Raw genomic sequence first — 17,373 nt, 5'->3', positions numbered from 1 at the left:
AGTGAGGTAGTAAATGTTACACAATTATGGCACCACCACAAACTGCAAAGATTTATTGCTCAGTAGTATTAACACTGAGAACATCTGCTCTAATTCAAACCTGGTAGATTCTATGACCTTGACTCTTTTCCAACACCATCCACAGCTGCTCTGGCACTTTTCCTAAGACTGTTGTAATTTATTTGAGTTGTTTCGAGGCCACCACTGAATACAGTGACACTAACAGAAAACTCTTGCAAAATTCCACTTCTCTGTTTGGCCACCTAGGGTGGAGCTTCATATTTGTACAGGGCACTCATAAATAGACCACTGTGTTTCAAGGAATCTCCACAATGGTATTAGGGAAGAGAATGCCATAGGTACCATCCTCTTGTCCTTTCTTCCTACACCATGTGGAAGGGCAGGCAGGCTCTGCAATGTCTTATTTCAGTTCTTCTTGCCTTCCTGACTTCTGCTTCCTCACTCTATGGACAACCGTGAGTACCACCAAGGTCCTCTTAATGGTTAATTTAAGATATAAGAGCTAGCTAGCAATATGCTTAAGCTATTGGCCAAAGAGTATTACAAGTAATATAGTTTCTGGATGATTATTTTGGGAGTCTGGGCAGCCAGGAACAAGCAAGCAGCCTTCCCCAACAATTGGCACACCAATGTGGGGCTGACTAAATCCACATAAAACCTGAGAAAGTTTGGAAAGGAGTCCTAGACACAAAAGAACAGAGTTAAGCATGGCTTTTTTGGTAGCATCATTTTCTCAGGTGGGCTCTGCTTGCTAGAAGAAAGCAGAGGAATAATTTCTTTAAGAGGCATGATTCAGCAGCAACAGCAAAAAGAAAAAAAGAAAAGAAAAGAAAAAGAAAAAGAAAAAATCTGCATGGTTTTAAAATGGTGGCTTCTTGCCAGCATCAACTCTGGCTCTTTCAGGAGGCCAAGCACTTGAATGGGACTTGTGGCCAGCATGCTGCAAATTACTTGGTGGCAATATGGACCAATTGGTTACCAGAGTTGAGGTTGTGAGCATGGCTCCCACCCAGCATTCTCAGAAGCAGTGAACGGACTGCCACTGTGTTGGAATGGGTGGAGCCAAAAGGCAAAGCAGCCTTAGTCCTAGCCAATCTACTTTGTATTTTAAGAAATGGTCCTGGTCAGAAAATGATTACAGATTCAGAAGGAAAAAAAAAAGACCTCTAAATGGGTCACAGTGTTGGATAAATGTACATAGGCTTGGTAGAGAGAAGAAAAAGAATATAGATAGTTATAAAAGGAAGTAAATGGTTGTTTTAATAAAGTTTTTAAAGAGACAGAGTACAGACAGTCATTGATTAAAGGAGTAAAGAAAAAATAAGTCACTTAAAGATGGAATATACACAGAGAGTCTGGATTATGTATATTATTATGTTTTCTTTGAATTTTTTTTTACTGTAAATGAGGTAAGGTCAGAGAAACATTTCATTGTATGGGATGCTAAGCTAAAATAACATATATATTTTAAAGATATCTTGACTTCAAAATTTGGGTCTAAGAATTTGTTGCTTTGGAAAAGAGGTTCTTCTTTTGTTTCCACAGAAGATGAGAACCTATGGATTCCTTCCAAACTAATGTGGTTTGATGGATCAAGATTCCCCAAAAGGTTGCCATGAACATCCCCCAAAAATTACTTTCCCAATAAAAAGCAGGAAGCAGTTTGGAGAAAGCTATTCCCAAATTTCCAAATATTGTTTATAAATGTTTCTTTACATTTAAAGGGGGATATACTATAGAGATCAATACTTTACATTGGTATGGATCTTGGCTTATTGGTACAAATTTAAGATCAATTATATATACATATATATGCATATATATTACTCTTGGTTAAGGTACTATGTTTGTGCAGCTCATTTAAAAATATAATGTATAATTAAGAAATACAGGTTAATAGATAGTCATCTGTAATAGTAAAACTTGTTAGTTAGGCTTTCTAGACATATAGAGATATATTTCAGTTAGATAGATAATCTTCAAACCTTTTAAAGACCTACAGAATATGGCATTTAAAAATGTTTAAATTATTAACTTAAGACTTTTCATGACAATGAGACACATCTGCTCCTGGCAGCATAAATCTATTTAAAGAGGATGATTGTCATCAAAGAGGCTCCTGATGGAGTTTGTTGGCCATTTGGGGAAAAAAATAACTACTCTTGCCTAGACTGCTTGATATTATACTGTATGAACTGGATAGGAAAGACCCACAGAAAAATGACTGCTGGACTTCCCAAAGGTGAGACTATCCTTTGAGGTTCCTGCTTCATAAAACAATCTGCCAGACATTCTGCAGGACACAGAAGAAAGCAACTGATGGACTTTGCCACTACAATGCAGAAAAGATCTTTGGGTTGCCAAGATCTTCATAGGAAAGTCTACTGGATACTATGGGCCTGTAGGCTGAAGATGGATGCCCCAATGTTACAGAAAAACTTTGGGTGACTGTCCAGGCAACAAGCTGTCTCTGTCAATTCTAGAGTTTTGGAAGTTGCTTACAATGCACTTCCTGTTAACTTAGGTAATATTATATCCTTCAGGGGTCTTTGGTGGAGTTGAAGAATAGATAGATATTTTTCCTTAGTTATGATAAAAGATAAAGTAGATATAAATGTTATAACGGTAATTCTTGCTTGATACCTGTTTTGTTATATGTAACTTTTTAAACTAATTTTTAAACTACCAGTAGAACTTGTTACTTGGGGCCCAAATAGCCAAGTAATCAGGATTATATTGTTGAGTGGCTTTTCTTATTATCTTTGATCAAAAAAGTATATTTAAAGTGGTAAAAATCAAAGAAACCTGTTAAATTTTTTTTGCATTATATGATATAGTAATGACAGGCTAGATTTGGGGCAAGTTTGGGTACAAAAAACTCAGATGCAAGAAGAAGGTAGAGGATGATTTCTACAGATAGCCTTTGGCACTTGCTCAAGTGTAACATGTATGAATTGTGCAACTCTGGACTGCACAGTCACATTATAAATCTTAGGTTTAAGAGTACCTGGAAATAAAAACAGGGCACTGAACTATTTTTTAATAATTAAATATGGTAATTAAGAACAATCTTCATAAATTTTTATGAAAATAATAATTATTCTTTCCGTGTTTTCATTTTAAAAGATTTTAAAAAACTCCTAGAACTTGAATGCTAGCTGTTTAAGTGAGGGTGTACATGCCATTTGACCCTGTCTTGATGGATATCACTGTTGAAGCCGGGTTATTACAAAAACTGATGCTTGTCTGACCTCTCTACTGTGTCAGGTGTCACCTGCCATCTCAGCTGTAGAAACATAGATGGTGATAATTAGTGTAATGAAACTCCAGTCGTAGACAATGATACCTGTCCTCAGCTGACCCGAACTCTTTCCTTTCCAGGAAGTATATGGCACTGGTCCCTACCCGGCTCTACACTGAGACCCCTGAGAAAATCTGCTTCCATCTATACGACCTGAATGAGACAGTGACTGTCAGAGCCTCTTTGCAGTTTCGCTCAGGAAGCAGAAGTCTGTTCAAGGAGCTTGTGGTTGACAAGGACTTGTTCCACTGTGTCTCCTTCACTGTGAGTATGGGGACCGGTCCCAACTTGTTTTCTGTATTTATGTACATATGTGTGCAGATATCTAATGTACTCACATCATTCTGAGAAAGATTAATCTAGAAACACATCTACTTCTTCAAAACAATAGAAACTCAGAATATTTACCCAATAAACAAATAGCACAGATTATCCCACCCCAAAATGGGAAGAGCCAATACTTGTGCATACACTCCCTTTCCACTGAAGTCTCTCAGAAATCCCACCACCCAGAGCACAAAGGGGTTTGCCACTTCATAGTACTTCCATTATAAGCTTCAGATAGCAGTCCAACTAGTCAGGACTACATCTCCTTTGTGTAACTGATATCCTGGGAAAGTGCTGGGTTTCTTATCTGGACCTATCATCAAGACACAGTTCCTACTGCCATTAATACATTAGTTTTCACTCTACCTTGGTTTCAGAGTTAGATCTAATTCTCAGTCAAGATAGCACGTACTCCATGTAAATGATTGTGTCTTTGTTGCTTCCATCAACTCATATGAAACATTGTGCTTTCTTTTCTTACTTCTTTCCTGATGTACCTTCCTCCTCAAAATGCTTAAACAAAAACTGACGGGCCTCCCTTCCTTCTCGTGGTGTGGAAGGAGCGGAGGGACTCTCAGCCCTCCAAAGGGTCAGATGGTGAAGGGTCTTGCGTTCCTCTCGTTCTCAGCTCCCCAGAGTCTCGTCTTCCTATGAGAGGGGGTACCTGTCTGTCCACATTAAAGGACCAAGACACGAATTCAGCAAGAAGAATATGATGTTGGTGTGGAACAAAGAAAATGCCGTCTTTGTCCAGACAGACAAACCCGTGTACAAACCAGGACAGACAGGTGCGAAGCTCCATTATGGGCAACAAAAGTAAGAAGCCCTTCTCAACATGGCACAGAGAAGGCCTGGGTCTGGAACTCACTAGGAAATCCTCTCTCTCTCTTTTTGTCCAGTCAAATTCCGGGTTGTCTCTATGGATATAAATCTGCACCCTCTGAGTGAGTTGGTGAGTCTTTTACATGTGGCTATTGGTGGGTTCATGAAGACACAATGTTACTGAAATATTCTCATTTCTAGCCCCTTGCAAAGGTATGAGTTAATCTTGCTTTCTATTCTGCTCATTTGCCTATTTATATCTGTTCCTCAGTTACTGTTGGCTCTGCTATGTTTTCCTTATATGTTGCAGTCTGTTACTGGTTAAGAGCCTCCGGGCTTTCTTTATACTTCATGGAGACTTTTACTGTACAGAACCTTTCGGCTTAATCGTGTTTTCATCATATTTTTGTAGTTTCTGTCACGTCATACCATCCTTGGAGAATTCATTTCTAGTCTAATGGTTATTTCTATATGCAACTTTATATTTAACACTTAGGTCCTTCCCTAAATGGACTCTCTTAAGTATAAAACAGCATTTACCAGTCTCTCATGCTCTGTACTTCGGCAAGTTGTGGGTGTCTGTGCTAACCACTCTCTGCTACAAATAGAATCTTCTCTGACAAGGACTGAGAGATGCTTCCTAAGTATAAAGATCAATCGGTAACAGTTGGTTTGTTACCATGCCCTTTAGCAACATAATAATAATGGATTCTCCTTTAGGGTCTATGACACATCTAGCCATAGGTTCTTGGCCTGACAGTGTTGTCAAATGTGGGTTTCGTCTTGCATAATGGGACTTAAATCTAGTCAGAGAGTGGTTGGTTACTTCCATGACATTTGTGTTACTATTGCACCCAGTGGGCATGTCTTGCCAGGCCAGTGGTTCTCATAGTTTATAGGGTTCACAGCTGGGTAAGACTGATGATTCCTCACCCCCTTGTACCCCTATCCCCACCCCCTGTGGTGTGCATAGCACCTTCCAGCTCCATGAAAGTTAGACGGTAGGGATGATGGCTCCAATCAGCAGCAGCTTGACTGTGGAATGTGAAGGCCCAAATTAAACATATGAATAACATCCTCTCTTCTCAAGGACCATAGATTACTGTGTCAGAGAGGAAGGAAAGAGCATAAGAGTCAGAGGTAGTGAATGAATACAAGGGAACAGTCCACTGGACTCGGCATGGCGGCCACAAATATGAACTTACAATTGTGTTAGCATGCATAAGCACGTGCAAGATCAAGCCAGACCAAACCTTGGCATAGAGAGGAGAGATGTTCGTGAAATCCCACCTCTAGCTGAGGCGCTGGTGCTAACTGATAGCTACTGGGAGAGGTCAGTTTTCTTTAAGAGTACAGGACAAGGTAAGTCTAACTCCATCCTTCATTATATACACATATGTATGGACACTCTCTTAATCGCTCTACCTAGCTCTGTAGGCTTGTGACACTATAAAATTCCCAGCATAGACTGTTGACTCACTTCCTAGTATTTTGTGGGTCTGTGCATAATACATTTTCATTGTGTGTGTGTGCATGTGTGTACACATGTATGTGCTAGCCAGAAGGCAATCTTAGCTTTCGTTTCTTGAGTGCTGAACACCGTGGGTTTTGACTTGGTCTCTGGCTCACCTGGGGCTTGATGATCAGGCAAGGTGGCCTGGCCAGGGACCCTGTGAAAGCTGGCTGTCTCTGCTCCCCAGCTATGATGACAGCAGGCACCCGTTCCTGCTTTTTATGTGGATTCCATAGATGGAACCCAGGTTCTTCTGCTTGAGCAGCTAGCATTTACCAGCTGCCTCTCCCTCCCGTCTTTCACTTCCTGGCTTCATGAACATTACTGTACCTTCATTTTTATTTAGGTTAAATTTATGTCCTCAGATTAATTCTTTCTTCAGAATTTCATCAACTGCTCCCCAATGTGTTCTGTAAATTTTACTATCAGGTTGCAGTTCTACAATTAGACTTGGAAATGTCATTGAAATATTAATAATGTATATATTGATTTGAAAAGAGTGTTTAATAACACCTTTAATCATTTAATAACAAATGTTTCTATGTATTTCCTAATGGTTTGCAATGTTCTTCTTAAGCCTACTGAATTTCCTAATTGACTTATTCCCCAAATCACAGTTTTCATTAATAAATGGTGCTGATAGAATTTATAATTCATTTCCTTCATTTTCATGCAATTAAGATCTATTTTTATGTACCCCAATACTTTTTATCATGTTGATCTCGCTGAATTCCTTAGTCAAAATGACTTATCTTGAATTCCAATAGGTTTTGTGTGCCAGTTATAGAATGATCTTGCTACTACTGTACACAGTAGGGTTCATTTTCTCTGCCAGTTAAAGAATTAAAAGGCAGGGAAAATCTTGAGTACAGCACGTCGACTCTGCCAGCAAAGAAAGGCTTTTATTAGAGGTGAGGAAACACACACACAGCAGGAGCATGGGCGGGAAGACCCTCTGCAGAGGGGGATTGGAAAAGCCTGTCTCCCCAGGGCTGGGGTCTTTGAGGAACTTTAAGGGGTCTTTCTTCCCTAATTGGTTTCTCTGCACCCTTCAACCACGGTGAGCGGTGTCTTCCACAACAGAATATCACCAACTAGTTATTGTGGGCAATCAAGAAGAGTGCAAGACCCTCTACTGCTTTGGGGGTCTCTAGGGTCTCCCTGGCCAGCAACTCCTAAGGAGATATCTCATGCCTACCACTGGGACATTTTGTAAGGGCATAAATTAATGCAGACAGATTGTGAAAAATATCTACACAGCTTTAATGGGGAAATTAGACTCACAGAACCACCATTCCCGTTCCCGCGGAGGACAGGAAGCAGGAAGGGGCGCGCGGGAGCCCGCGTGCCCCATTTATAAGTAAACCTTCGATCGAGGCAAGCCCGCCCCCCAAGGAGGGGCTGGCTTAACCCTACAACATTTGTGTGGTGACCCAGGGCCGTCAGGAGCAGCATTATCTAGACTTGCAGTGCACTGTTCTTCTGACTCCTTTCAACTTATGCTTCTTAATTGACTTAGAAAAGAGTTTCCATGTGGTGTTTTCATGGATTCTTCTTTGGGTTAACCCTTCCACCCCCCCTATCATCTCTCCCATCCTACACACGCATTCCTGTTTAAATATTTTGTCCCCAAAAGTGCACCTGTGCTTTGGCATCACCTATGTCTGCTTTGTCCCCTACCTTGAGGGATTTCCCTCCCCAGTGGTCCTCTTCTAGCTTCCTTGCTTGCACAAGTCTCTAGATTAAATACGTAGCTCTGTTTGGAGTGAGGCGCCACAAGTAAGAACACACAGCAATCATCTTTCTGAACTTGTTATGCCCAAATCCGTGAAGTCCCACAAAAGCCAACAAGGAGACCGAGTCCCATATGTAAAAACAAAGATCCTTTGTTTTAATCAAGTTTGCAAACTAGGTCTCTCTGCATGTCCAATGTATTGGAATAACCAAAGAGCCCCAAGCTCAGTTAGAATTGGGTTTTTAAAGTAGTAAAGGTGGGGGGTGAGGGGTTTCTGAGGTTTAGAACCCCTGATTGGCTGACATTTGTCTAGGGGTGTCCTGGTGAGAGTGTGCTGGCAGGTGGTCCTATCTACAGTGGTTGGAATGCTAGGCGTTTCCTTTGGATGGTCTGTTCTTGGGTTGGAGTCCAGTAACAGCTTGTGGTTCTTCTTACAGCCAGGCATTGCCTCAGGGTAAACTACTGAATCTCAGACTTCTTATTAAATTTATCGAGGGCCGAGTTCTACTCTGGCTGGTGATAATGGTTGGAAATAAAGAACTTCCTTTGGGTGACCTGCCCATACTTAGCTTATCATGGCTGGCCCCCACAAACTGACCATTATCATTTCTTGAGTTTCACCCACTTGCCTGCAAATTTTGTGATTTCGTTTTTTGCAGCAGAATGAACTTTCATTGTGTACACGTGCACCAGAGTTTCATCAGCCATTGTCATGACTGATTCTTCCAGACTTTCAGAAATAAGCTCTGTATCACTAAAATTCCCTTACAACTGCCCCTGCTTGCTCCCTCTTCAACTGCTGGAAGTGATCGTGTTTTCTGCAAGTTGATGCTCACCTAGAATGAGTTTACCGTTTCAGACAGCTCAGCTATTACAGAACCTTAAATGACCTTACCACCGCCTACCTTGTGATCTCCACCTGATCGATCAGAAATACTTCGCCCACAAAACCTCTGAACATGCAGCCGTGCCTTACTCGGCAGCAACTCTCCTTAGACACAGAGCGGCTATGAGCCCTTTCTTCCTTTGTAGTTACTGTTATTTATTTATGGTTATTTATTCTTCCTGTGCATTTATTATCCTTCCTCTGACCTAGAGCAATGGTTAGACACTGGTTTGCTCTGCTGAACTGCGTCCAGGAGGCAAATATTGAGTGCGCATGCTCGTTAGACGAGGCGTGGGAAGCCAGTGCCCTGCGTGGAGTGGGCCTAGCTATGTGTGTGCCCAGGACACACCCCAAGTTAAGCATTATAACTGGATATACTTAAAACTAGTCACCCCACTTCACACGGAAAATGTTCCTGATTTGAATAGATTCTGTAATCTGCATACTGCAAAGGCTCAGGGTGGGTCTCTTAGCACATTGGAGACACCTTGCTGATAAGGGCCCACGAAGCTCCATTTCTCAGCTCCTATCCGTTAAGTGGTTCGTATGACTCAGAGAGCGCTAGAACATACGCTTAAAATTTCTCTATGGTGGTTAATTGGTTTGCAATTGACTTAGTTACCTGATATTAAATTCACTGAATTCTGGCTGAAACTCCCATCATATGGTCCATGCTGGGACTCTACTGAATTTGCTGTCTATGTGAAATTTCTAAACCAGTGGTTCTCAACATTCCTAATGCTGCGACCCTTTAATACAGTTCCTCATGTGGTGATCCCCAACCATACAGTTGTTTTTATTGCTACATCATAACCATAATTTTGTTACTGCTATGAATCATAATATAGTTTTGAAGATAGAGTTTTGCCAAGGGGGTCGTGACCCCTAGACTGAGACCACTGTTCTAAACTAACACTGTTTTTCCCTTTGTTCCAGTTTCCTCTGGCTTACATTGAGGTAAGAAACTCAACTATCTCCTATTCCGAGAGAATCAGTCCGCTGACCGGAACTAGACGTTGGCACGCTGTAGCAGCCTTCCACCCCTGCCCCAGATAACTGGTTCAGATCCCCTACTTTACCTTTATTCCTCCCTGTCCCAAAGGAATATTAGCAAGTTCCCAGATGCTCCACCACACACACAGTGCTCTCAGATGTGTGGCTGCAGCTAACACTTTGTCTACTCAGAAAGTCTGCAACCTGTTTCACAGGATCCAAAAGGGAACCGCATTATGCAGTGGAGGGATGTTACCACGGAGACCGGGCTTAAGCAGCTGTCCTTCAGCCTGTCCTCAGAGCCCCTTCTGGGGTCCTACAAGATAGTGATACTAACGCAATCAGGAGATAAGAAAGAGCACTCCTTCACCGTGGAGGAATTTGGTACGCCTTGGGAAGACTGACAAGGGAAAGTGGCTGGCCTAAGTTTCTGGTTGTCGTGGGATGAGTTCTTCCGGAGACATTAAGTTCCAGTGCATAAGACTGGGCTTCGTCTGACTCTCGCTAATTTACCCAGCTAGCAACATGGAGCTTCCAGAGAGTTCTGGGATTTTCAGAAACAAATTCTTTGGTTTTTTTCTTCTTTAAGTAGATACCTCTGAGCTTTTCAAACTGGATATAACCTATGACGGCTCAACTTTCTAACTTTAGAGGGGGCAGTTACCTCAATAATATGAAATCAACATTTCTTGGCCAAGGCTGATCAGTTAGGCAACTAGAAAAGTCATTTCCCACCTGAGTTTCTCCTCCCTCTCTCTCTCCCAATAGTGCTTCCCAGATTTGAAGTTCAAGTAAAGGTCCCAAAGGCCATCTCGATACAAGATGAAAAGCTCCGCGTGACTGTGTGCGGGATGTGAGTCAGCTGTGTTTGACCTTCTAGCCTTAAGAATATGCTCGAACATAAAAATATCTGGGATAAGGCCTCACAGTAGAGTATTTACAAATGCTAAGGCTGTGTGGCCTTCCCTCCTAGAATGTTCCCCCATGGTGTTCATTTCCTCTTCATGTCCCTGACGGCTCTGCATCCATCACTGCTTGACCGTTCATTGCGTAGGTTGCTAGTGTTAATACTGATGGCACCAATGATAAAATTAGCTGTATGAGGCAGTAGAGAGTGCCTGCCTTTGGAGACAGGAAGGCACCTAAAAAGATTCCCTGACCCATGTGAAGAGAACACAGACACTAAATTCGGCATTCTCCTGACCTATTTCGGGTGGACGCAAAGAGCAGAGAAACAAGAGTTCCCAGTCTGGCTCTACTTCCGGTCACTACCGCCCAAGTTGAACTTTTAAACAGCTCACTTTTCTGTTTGCGTTTCTGTACCTGATAAATAAGGACCCTGGGCCACAGCAACCGAACTTGCTCTTTAAGTCTGAAATCGCGGTAAGCCAAACCACGGTAGAAGGAATTTGCAAAGGGGCCTGAATCAAACAGAAGAGGCACACCCGAGCTCACAATTGCTTGTCATTAAAATAAACACGCTCAAAAGGAAACTGACAGAAAGAAGGCAAAAGATGGAGGAAGTCTATTAGAATAGTTCTGAGCCCTTTTCCCATGCTTCCCAGTCCTCTCAGCCCCCGCCCCCCATTTGCTAGCTGAAGTTCCTGATTTGGTTATTTAATCTTTCCAGAACTACAAAGGGGAGAAAATCCTGTCGTTCCCCCCCCCCCCCGAGGTTCTTAATGAGGCAAAGTTGTTAATATGTCTAGTTAGAAAGTGTCATGTGGTACTAACGGACCGTATTTGCTGTCTTGTGAAACTACATAGTCAATCTACTGCTACAGATGGACCAAGTGAACATGGATGGAAGGACTTAGGGCTCTACTTTAGGAAGACTCTTGTCTCTCTGACAGGTATACCTATGGGAAGCCTGTGCCAGGACATGCAAAGATACAGATATGTTATAAATATAAGGAGCATATCCAGAATAAAGAGACTGGATGCAAAGAAGTCAGGAGCCGGGTGAGTAAATCTGTCCAAAGGCCTATTTTCAATATCCAGGGTTAACTAACAGAAACACAGACAACAAGATTGAGAAGAAACGCACACCCAGGTATTAAAAGAGGATGTTCTGGGACCTTGGGGAACACTAGCCAGGCAGGTGTGCAATTCCCAGCACCCCCACCACCTCATTGACAATATTGATAGTCCTGGGACCCACTATTACTATAGGGATAGGTCAGCACCTTTGCGGCTAACCTTGGCCACCAATAATTTTTAGTATGTATTCATTGTACAAAAGTAATAGGTTTATGACATTTTCTTACATAAGGATTCTGTATCTTCACCATATTCCCTAGTCCCATTGCCACCTCTGCTCCTGTGTTCTTCTCCTCTTCCTGTGTTGCCCTTGCTACTTTCATGCCTTTTAGACTATTCTTTGAAAGTATGCTTTAATTGGCACATATAGAATGTGAGTAAATTGGACCAAACAATAGGCTTCTTTCCAATACATTCCTACTCGTGTATCACATACTTGATTATCTCTTTCGTTACCTTCGCTCTGCCCCCATCCGTCTTGCTGTCCGACTCTTCTTCTTCCCCAATGGAACAGCATCTACTTCGCAGTCCTTTTTGTTTTCCCCGTTCATGCGGCGGAAAGCACACACTGCTGTGTGTCTAAGTCTGGTATATTTTGTGAAAGGTGACAATCCCCAAGCCTGTACCGTTCTCTGGTCCAGTTTCGAGTATCCACTCATCAACTGATGGACTCACTTGCTTGTGAATCAATAAATGCCAAGCATGCACGTGAACACAGCTCTTGGCATCCTGATATAGGTTCCTTTTATACATTCCTGATAGATGATCATGTGGTATGTTGACCTTGCGTTTTCTGAGAAGCGTCTATACGTACTTGTTAAGTGGCTGTACTAGGTTGTAGTCTCATGTGACCACAGTGTATGAAGTGTAGAGAGCCCAAGGTCCTTGGGCTCACAGATAAGCATTAGGGAAACCAGGTAGGTTAAACATGCAGGATCGTCTCCTCCACCCAATGGAATGGGTGTAGTTAATATCCTGGTATCTGTAGGAACAGGACACACCTGAACCCCCAGACTATATGTTTATCCCAGACTCTTCCTTTCCAGACCCTTATCTTGAGCTTTGTTTCTCAATCTATAGAACCCATCCTTATGGAAGTTGTCATGTGTACTTTACAACAGACTTGGTGACATCTGTGCTCCCTGTAGGGCCAGGCCACTCCGGACTCCCACAAACTCTTATGTTTATTCGTTAGTTTATTTAGTCATTCTCCATAGACCCTTAGCTGAGCCTTGTTTTTCAGTCAATAGACCCAATCTTTATGGAAGTGGTCACATGTACTTTGTAAAGAGTCTCAATGTAAACATCTTTTAAGCTTTGTTGCATACACATGGGGTTGGGTTAGTTTTTTTAAGTTCATGAAAGTTTATTTAACTCAGCTTAATGTTTCACGTGTGTCTTTTTACTTTTCTTTCTAAAACAATCTTATTTAAAACAATCCCTATTCCCTCTCCCTCCTGTCCTCCCACTCCCCCCATCTTCTCCCCACCCCACCCCATCCACTCCTCAGAGAGGGTGAGGCCTCCCATGGGGAGTCAACAAAGTCTATCACCTCACTTGAGGCAGGACCAAGGCCCATCCCCCTGTAGCTAGGCTGAGCAAGGTATCCCTCCATAAGGAATGGGCACCAACGAGTCAGCTCAGGCACTAGGGGTAAATACTGGTTCCCCTGCTAGTGGCCCCACAAACTGCCCAAGCCTCACAGCTGTCACTCACATTCACAGGGTCTAGTTCAGTCTTATGGGGGTTCCCCTGCTGGCAGTTCCGCTAGTTCAGGTCAGCTGTTTCTGTGGGTTCCCCCGTCATGTTCTTGGCCCCTTTGCTCATATATCACTCCTCCCTCTCTATGGCTGGACTCCAGGAGTTCGGCCCAGTGCTTAGCTGTGGATCTCTGCATCTGTTTCTATCAGTTACTGGAAGAAGGTTCTGTGATGACAATTAAGTTAGTCGTTGGTCTGATTAGAGGGGAAGGGCATTTTATGTACCCTCTCCACTATTGCTTAGATTCTTATCTGGAGTCATCCTTGTCGGTTCCTGGAACTACCCTAGTGCCTGGTTTCTCGTTAACCCCATTAATGGTTCCCTCTTTCAAGGTATCTCTTTCTTTGCTCTCCCTCTCTGCCCTTCACCCAGCTGGATCTTCCTGATCCCTCATGTTCTTCTCCCTGCTCCCCTTCTCACTCCCCGCCCCCCTACCATGCTCCCCTGTCCCTCTATGCTGCAACTGCATTCTGGTTTTTTACATTCTGTCTGATGCTTGTTCCACGACTTTCCCTGGTCCTTTAATGCCGTGGTTATGTTGGAGATATATCAGGTGGGCTGAGCACATCGCAGGCACTTGCTCTCTTCATTGTGATGAGCTGTGGATCTCTATCATGTCTCTAGAGATTGAAAAACAAGAGTATTTGATGAGGGGTAAGATCTACACGTATCTGAAGTATAAGGAAAAGTCTTGGGAATATAATAAGGAGCTATATTAGTTTAGGAAAATGGCAGTGGTGCCCCCCCCAGAGTCTATGTGACTGTTAAAGTTGTCCATTTCTTATTGGTTTAACATTTGTATTTTCAATGTATGTAGAAATGTGTCCATTTGTTTTAGGTTTTCTAAATAATTAATGTAGTACAGGTTTTTAAAGTATTCCTTTACAATCACCTAAATCTCTTTAATAACTGTGTAATGTTTCCTTGTAAATTTCTGATTCTGTTAATTTGAGTAATTTCCTTCTGTCTTTTGGTTGATTGTTCCAAAGGTCTGTTGATCTTATCTTCATAAATAACCACCTCTTAGACTCATTAAGTCTTTGTATTCTCTATTTCTATTCTACTAATTTCTGTCCTAGTCTTTATTATTTTTCCATTTATTAATATTGAATTTCTTTTTCAAATCCTTGACTTCTATCATCAAGTGATTTATTTATGTGATTTCTCTTCTTTTTTATGCCAGTATTCAGATCTGCAAATGTCCCTTTTAGGACTGCTATGAATGTGTTCCAGAGGTTTTATTGTGCTGTGTTTTCATTTTCACTTAATTTCAGGATTTTTAAATTTTTCTTTTTTTAGTTCTTCTTTGATTCACTCATTATTCAGTAATGGGCTGTTTCATTTCCATGAGTTGGTGTAATTTCCAGAAATTCTTTTGCTGTTGGTTCTGAGCTGTATTGCATGGTGGTCAAATAGGAAGGACTAGGTTATTTAAATTTTCAACAAATATGTTTGTTCAGATTTGTTTTGTGTCCCAGTTTGTAGTCTATTTTACAGAAACTTCCATTTGTTACTTCAAAGAATAGTAAGTATTCTTTGGTGGTTAGGTGGAATATTCTATAGGTATAGATTAGCTTTATTTAATGTATGATGTCATTTAATTTTGATGCTTCTGTGTTTATCTTTGGTCCAGATGCCCTAATAGAGGAACTGAGGTTTAGAAATCAACTGTAACTACTGAACTGGGTTTCATATGAGTCTTGAAGTCCAGTAGTGTGGTTTTTATGAAGCTGTGTGTGCTAGAGTTTGGCTCATACATGTTTACAATTGTAGTGTCAGCTCAATTAATTGTTCCCTTGATAGGAATAAAGTATTCCTCTTTTTCTCTTCTCTATCCTTGAAGATAAAATGAGCTTCTTGTAAACAACAAAAAGACCAATTTTGTTTCTTAACCCATTCAACTGTCCTATGTCTTTTGATTGTAGAGTGAAAGTCATTAATATTTAAAGTTGTCTCTGGAAGGTATCTGTTGATTGCTACCATTTTATTATTTTGTTGATATTTGTGTTTAATCCTATTTCATATTATAATAATCATAGCTTCATTTTTTCTTTTCAGTAGACTATTACCTCTGCTTATTACCCTCCTCAGTCCAAAATATTGTTTCTAGTATTCTCTGTATGGCTGGTTTGTTGGGCATTAATTCTTTTAGCCTGTTTGTCACTTTGAAGTCTTATCAGTTTTAAGATCTTCTTGAGACTTGTGAGTTTCCTTCCTGAGCCTTGTAATTCTTGTTTATGTCCTGGGTCTTAGTGAGCCTCCTTCCAGACAGAATGCTTAAACTCAGATGAAATTCCTATACAACACTCTGGAAATTATTGTTTTTTTATCCAGATGGCCAATTAATGAGTGTGTAGTACTAAAGTCGCCCATTATGATTGTGTCTGGACCTATCTATCCTTTCCTTAGTAGTATTTCTTTTATGAAATTGATGCATTGACGTGTTTATTTAGTATCCTCTTTTTGGTGTATTCATTTCACTAATAGGGAGTGAGTTTTTATTTCTTGTAACTAATTTTGCACTGAAGTCTATTTTATCATTTATGAGTATTGATACTCCTGATTCTTATGAGCTTTGGATTTTCTTAGCTATTCTTTTCTCTCTGTCTTAGTTAGGATTTCTATTGCTATGAAGAAACACCATGACCACAGCAAGTCTTATAAAGGAAAACATTTAATTAAGTAGCTTACAGTTCACAGGTTCAGTCCATTATTCTCATGCCATCATGCCTGGCAGCAGGCAGATAGACATGGTGCTAGAGAGGTAGCTGAGAGTTCTACAACTTGAGCAGGCAACAGGAAGTGTTCTACAGTACTGGGCATGGCTTGAGCACATAAAGACCTCAAAGTCTGCCTCCACAGTGGCACACACCCTGTAACAAGGCCATACCTACTCCAACAATGCTACACCTCCCAATAGTGCCATTCCCTGTGAGCTTAAAGGGGTCAATTATATCCAAACTATCATACTATCCTTTCATCTTTTCTTCTAACTAGTTGTCCTGTGTCCCTTAGAGAGTTAAAATCATTTGTATTTGAGTTTGTTTGTTGACAATTATGTATTTATTTATTTATGTGTTTATTTGCTATGATTTTATTGGATGTTCTGGTTGGTTCACACGCTATTTCTCTTTTATTATCCAGCACATCTGCTGCCGACTTTCCCATTCTTGTCCTGAGCTGATAATAACAACACCATCATCTGTTTGTCTGAATCCTCTTTGAGGCCACTCGCCATTTCCCAAGCTAGACAATTAGATTATTGGTCCGGCATTATGACAGTTTCAGTGTTCTGGGATTTCGTTAGTGAGGAGTTGTGTTCTTTCGTAATTGTCATATTGCCTGTGTTTCCTGTTTCTTCATCGTGATCTACATATCTCCTATAATACATATCTCCTCCAGTTTAATTTGGGGGTCTTCTAAATAAGCAGTTTTCACTCAACAGCCCAGTACCCACAGCTGTTCTGAGACAAGAAAACAAACTGCTATACCACCAGGAAACCAAAGACAATAGAGTGATACAATTTAAACAAAATAAAGTGCAGTGCTATGCCAGCAATCACTGTAGAAATGAAAACAGAAGGCAACATAAACGGTGAAGTTAAAATTGAATTAAGAACCGGGCGGTGAAAAAAAAAAAGAACCGGGCGGTGGTGGCACATGCTTTTAATCCGAGCACTCGGGAGGCAGAGGCAGATGGATCTCTGTGAGTTCAAGGCCAGCCTGGTCTACAGAGCGAGGTCCAGGACAGGCATCAAAAGTCATAGAGAAACCCTGTCTCGAAACAAAAACAAAAAAATAGCTGGATGGTGGTCTTACACCTTTAATCTGAGCACTCACGACGCAAAGACAAGTGGAGCTCTGTGAGCTCAAGGCCAGCCTGGGCTACAGAGTGAGTTCCAGAACAGGTTCCAAAGCTGCAGAGAAACAAACAAAAAGCAAAGTAATATAATTCTGGCGACCCTTCTCTTTCA

The 17,373-nt window shown here is 41.4% G+C and overlaps 1 protein-coding gene across 1 annotated transcript in view; it reads left to right on the top strand.

Annotated features, from left to right (window-relative positions):
* The first annotated feature begins 309 nt into the window (after nt 1-309).
* Nucleotides 310-17,373, top strand: part of LOC126514904 (murinoglobulin-1-like) — a 49,409-nt gene continuing 32,345 nt past the window's right edge. Inside the window, exons 1-8 of the mRNA XM_050164133.1 lie at nt 310-476; nt 3,403-3,586; nt 4,278-4,437; nt 4,549-4,601; nt 9,542-9,562; nt 9,814-9,982; nt 10,367-10,451; nt 11,452-11,560. Coding sequence (XP_050020090.1) covers nt 391-476; nt 3,403-3,586; nt 4,278-4,437; nt 4,549-4,601; nt 9,542-9,562; nt 9,814-9,982; nt 10,367-10,451; nt 11,452-11,560 — 867 coding nt within the window. The 5' untranslated portion in view covers nt 310-390. The remainder of the gene's footprint in view (nt 477-3,402; nt 3,587-4,277; nt 4,438-4,548; nt 4,602-9,541; nt 9,563-9,813; nt 9,983-10,366; nt 10,452-11,451; nt 11,561-17,373) is intronic.

The sequence above is a fragment of the Alexandromys fortis genome, unplaced genomic scaffold (assembly GCF_014885135.2).
Source record: "Alexandromys fortis isolate MF-2015 unplaced genomic scaffold, M_Fortis_MF-2015_v1.1 scaffold_150, whole genome shotgun sequence".
Classification (NCBI taxonomy): domain Eukaryota; kingdom Metazoa; phylum Chordata; class Mammalia; order Rodentia; family Cricetidae; genus Alexandromys; species Alexandromys fortis.
This window is presented reverse-complemented; position numbering and strand designations above follow the sequence as displayed.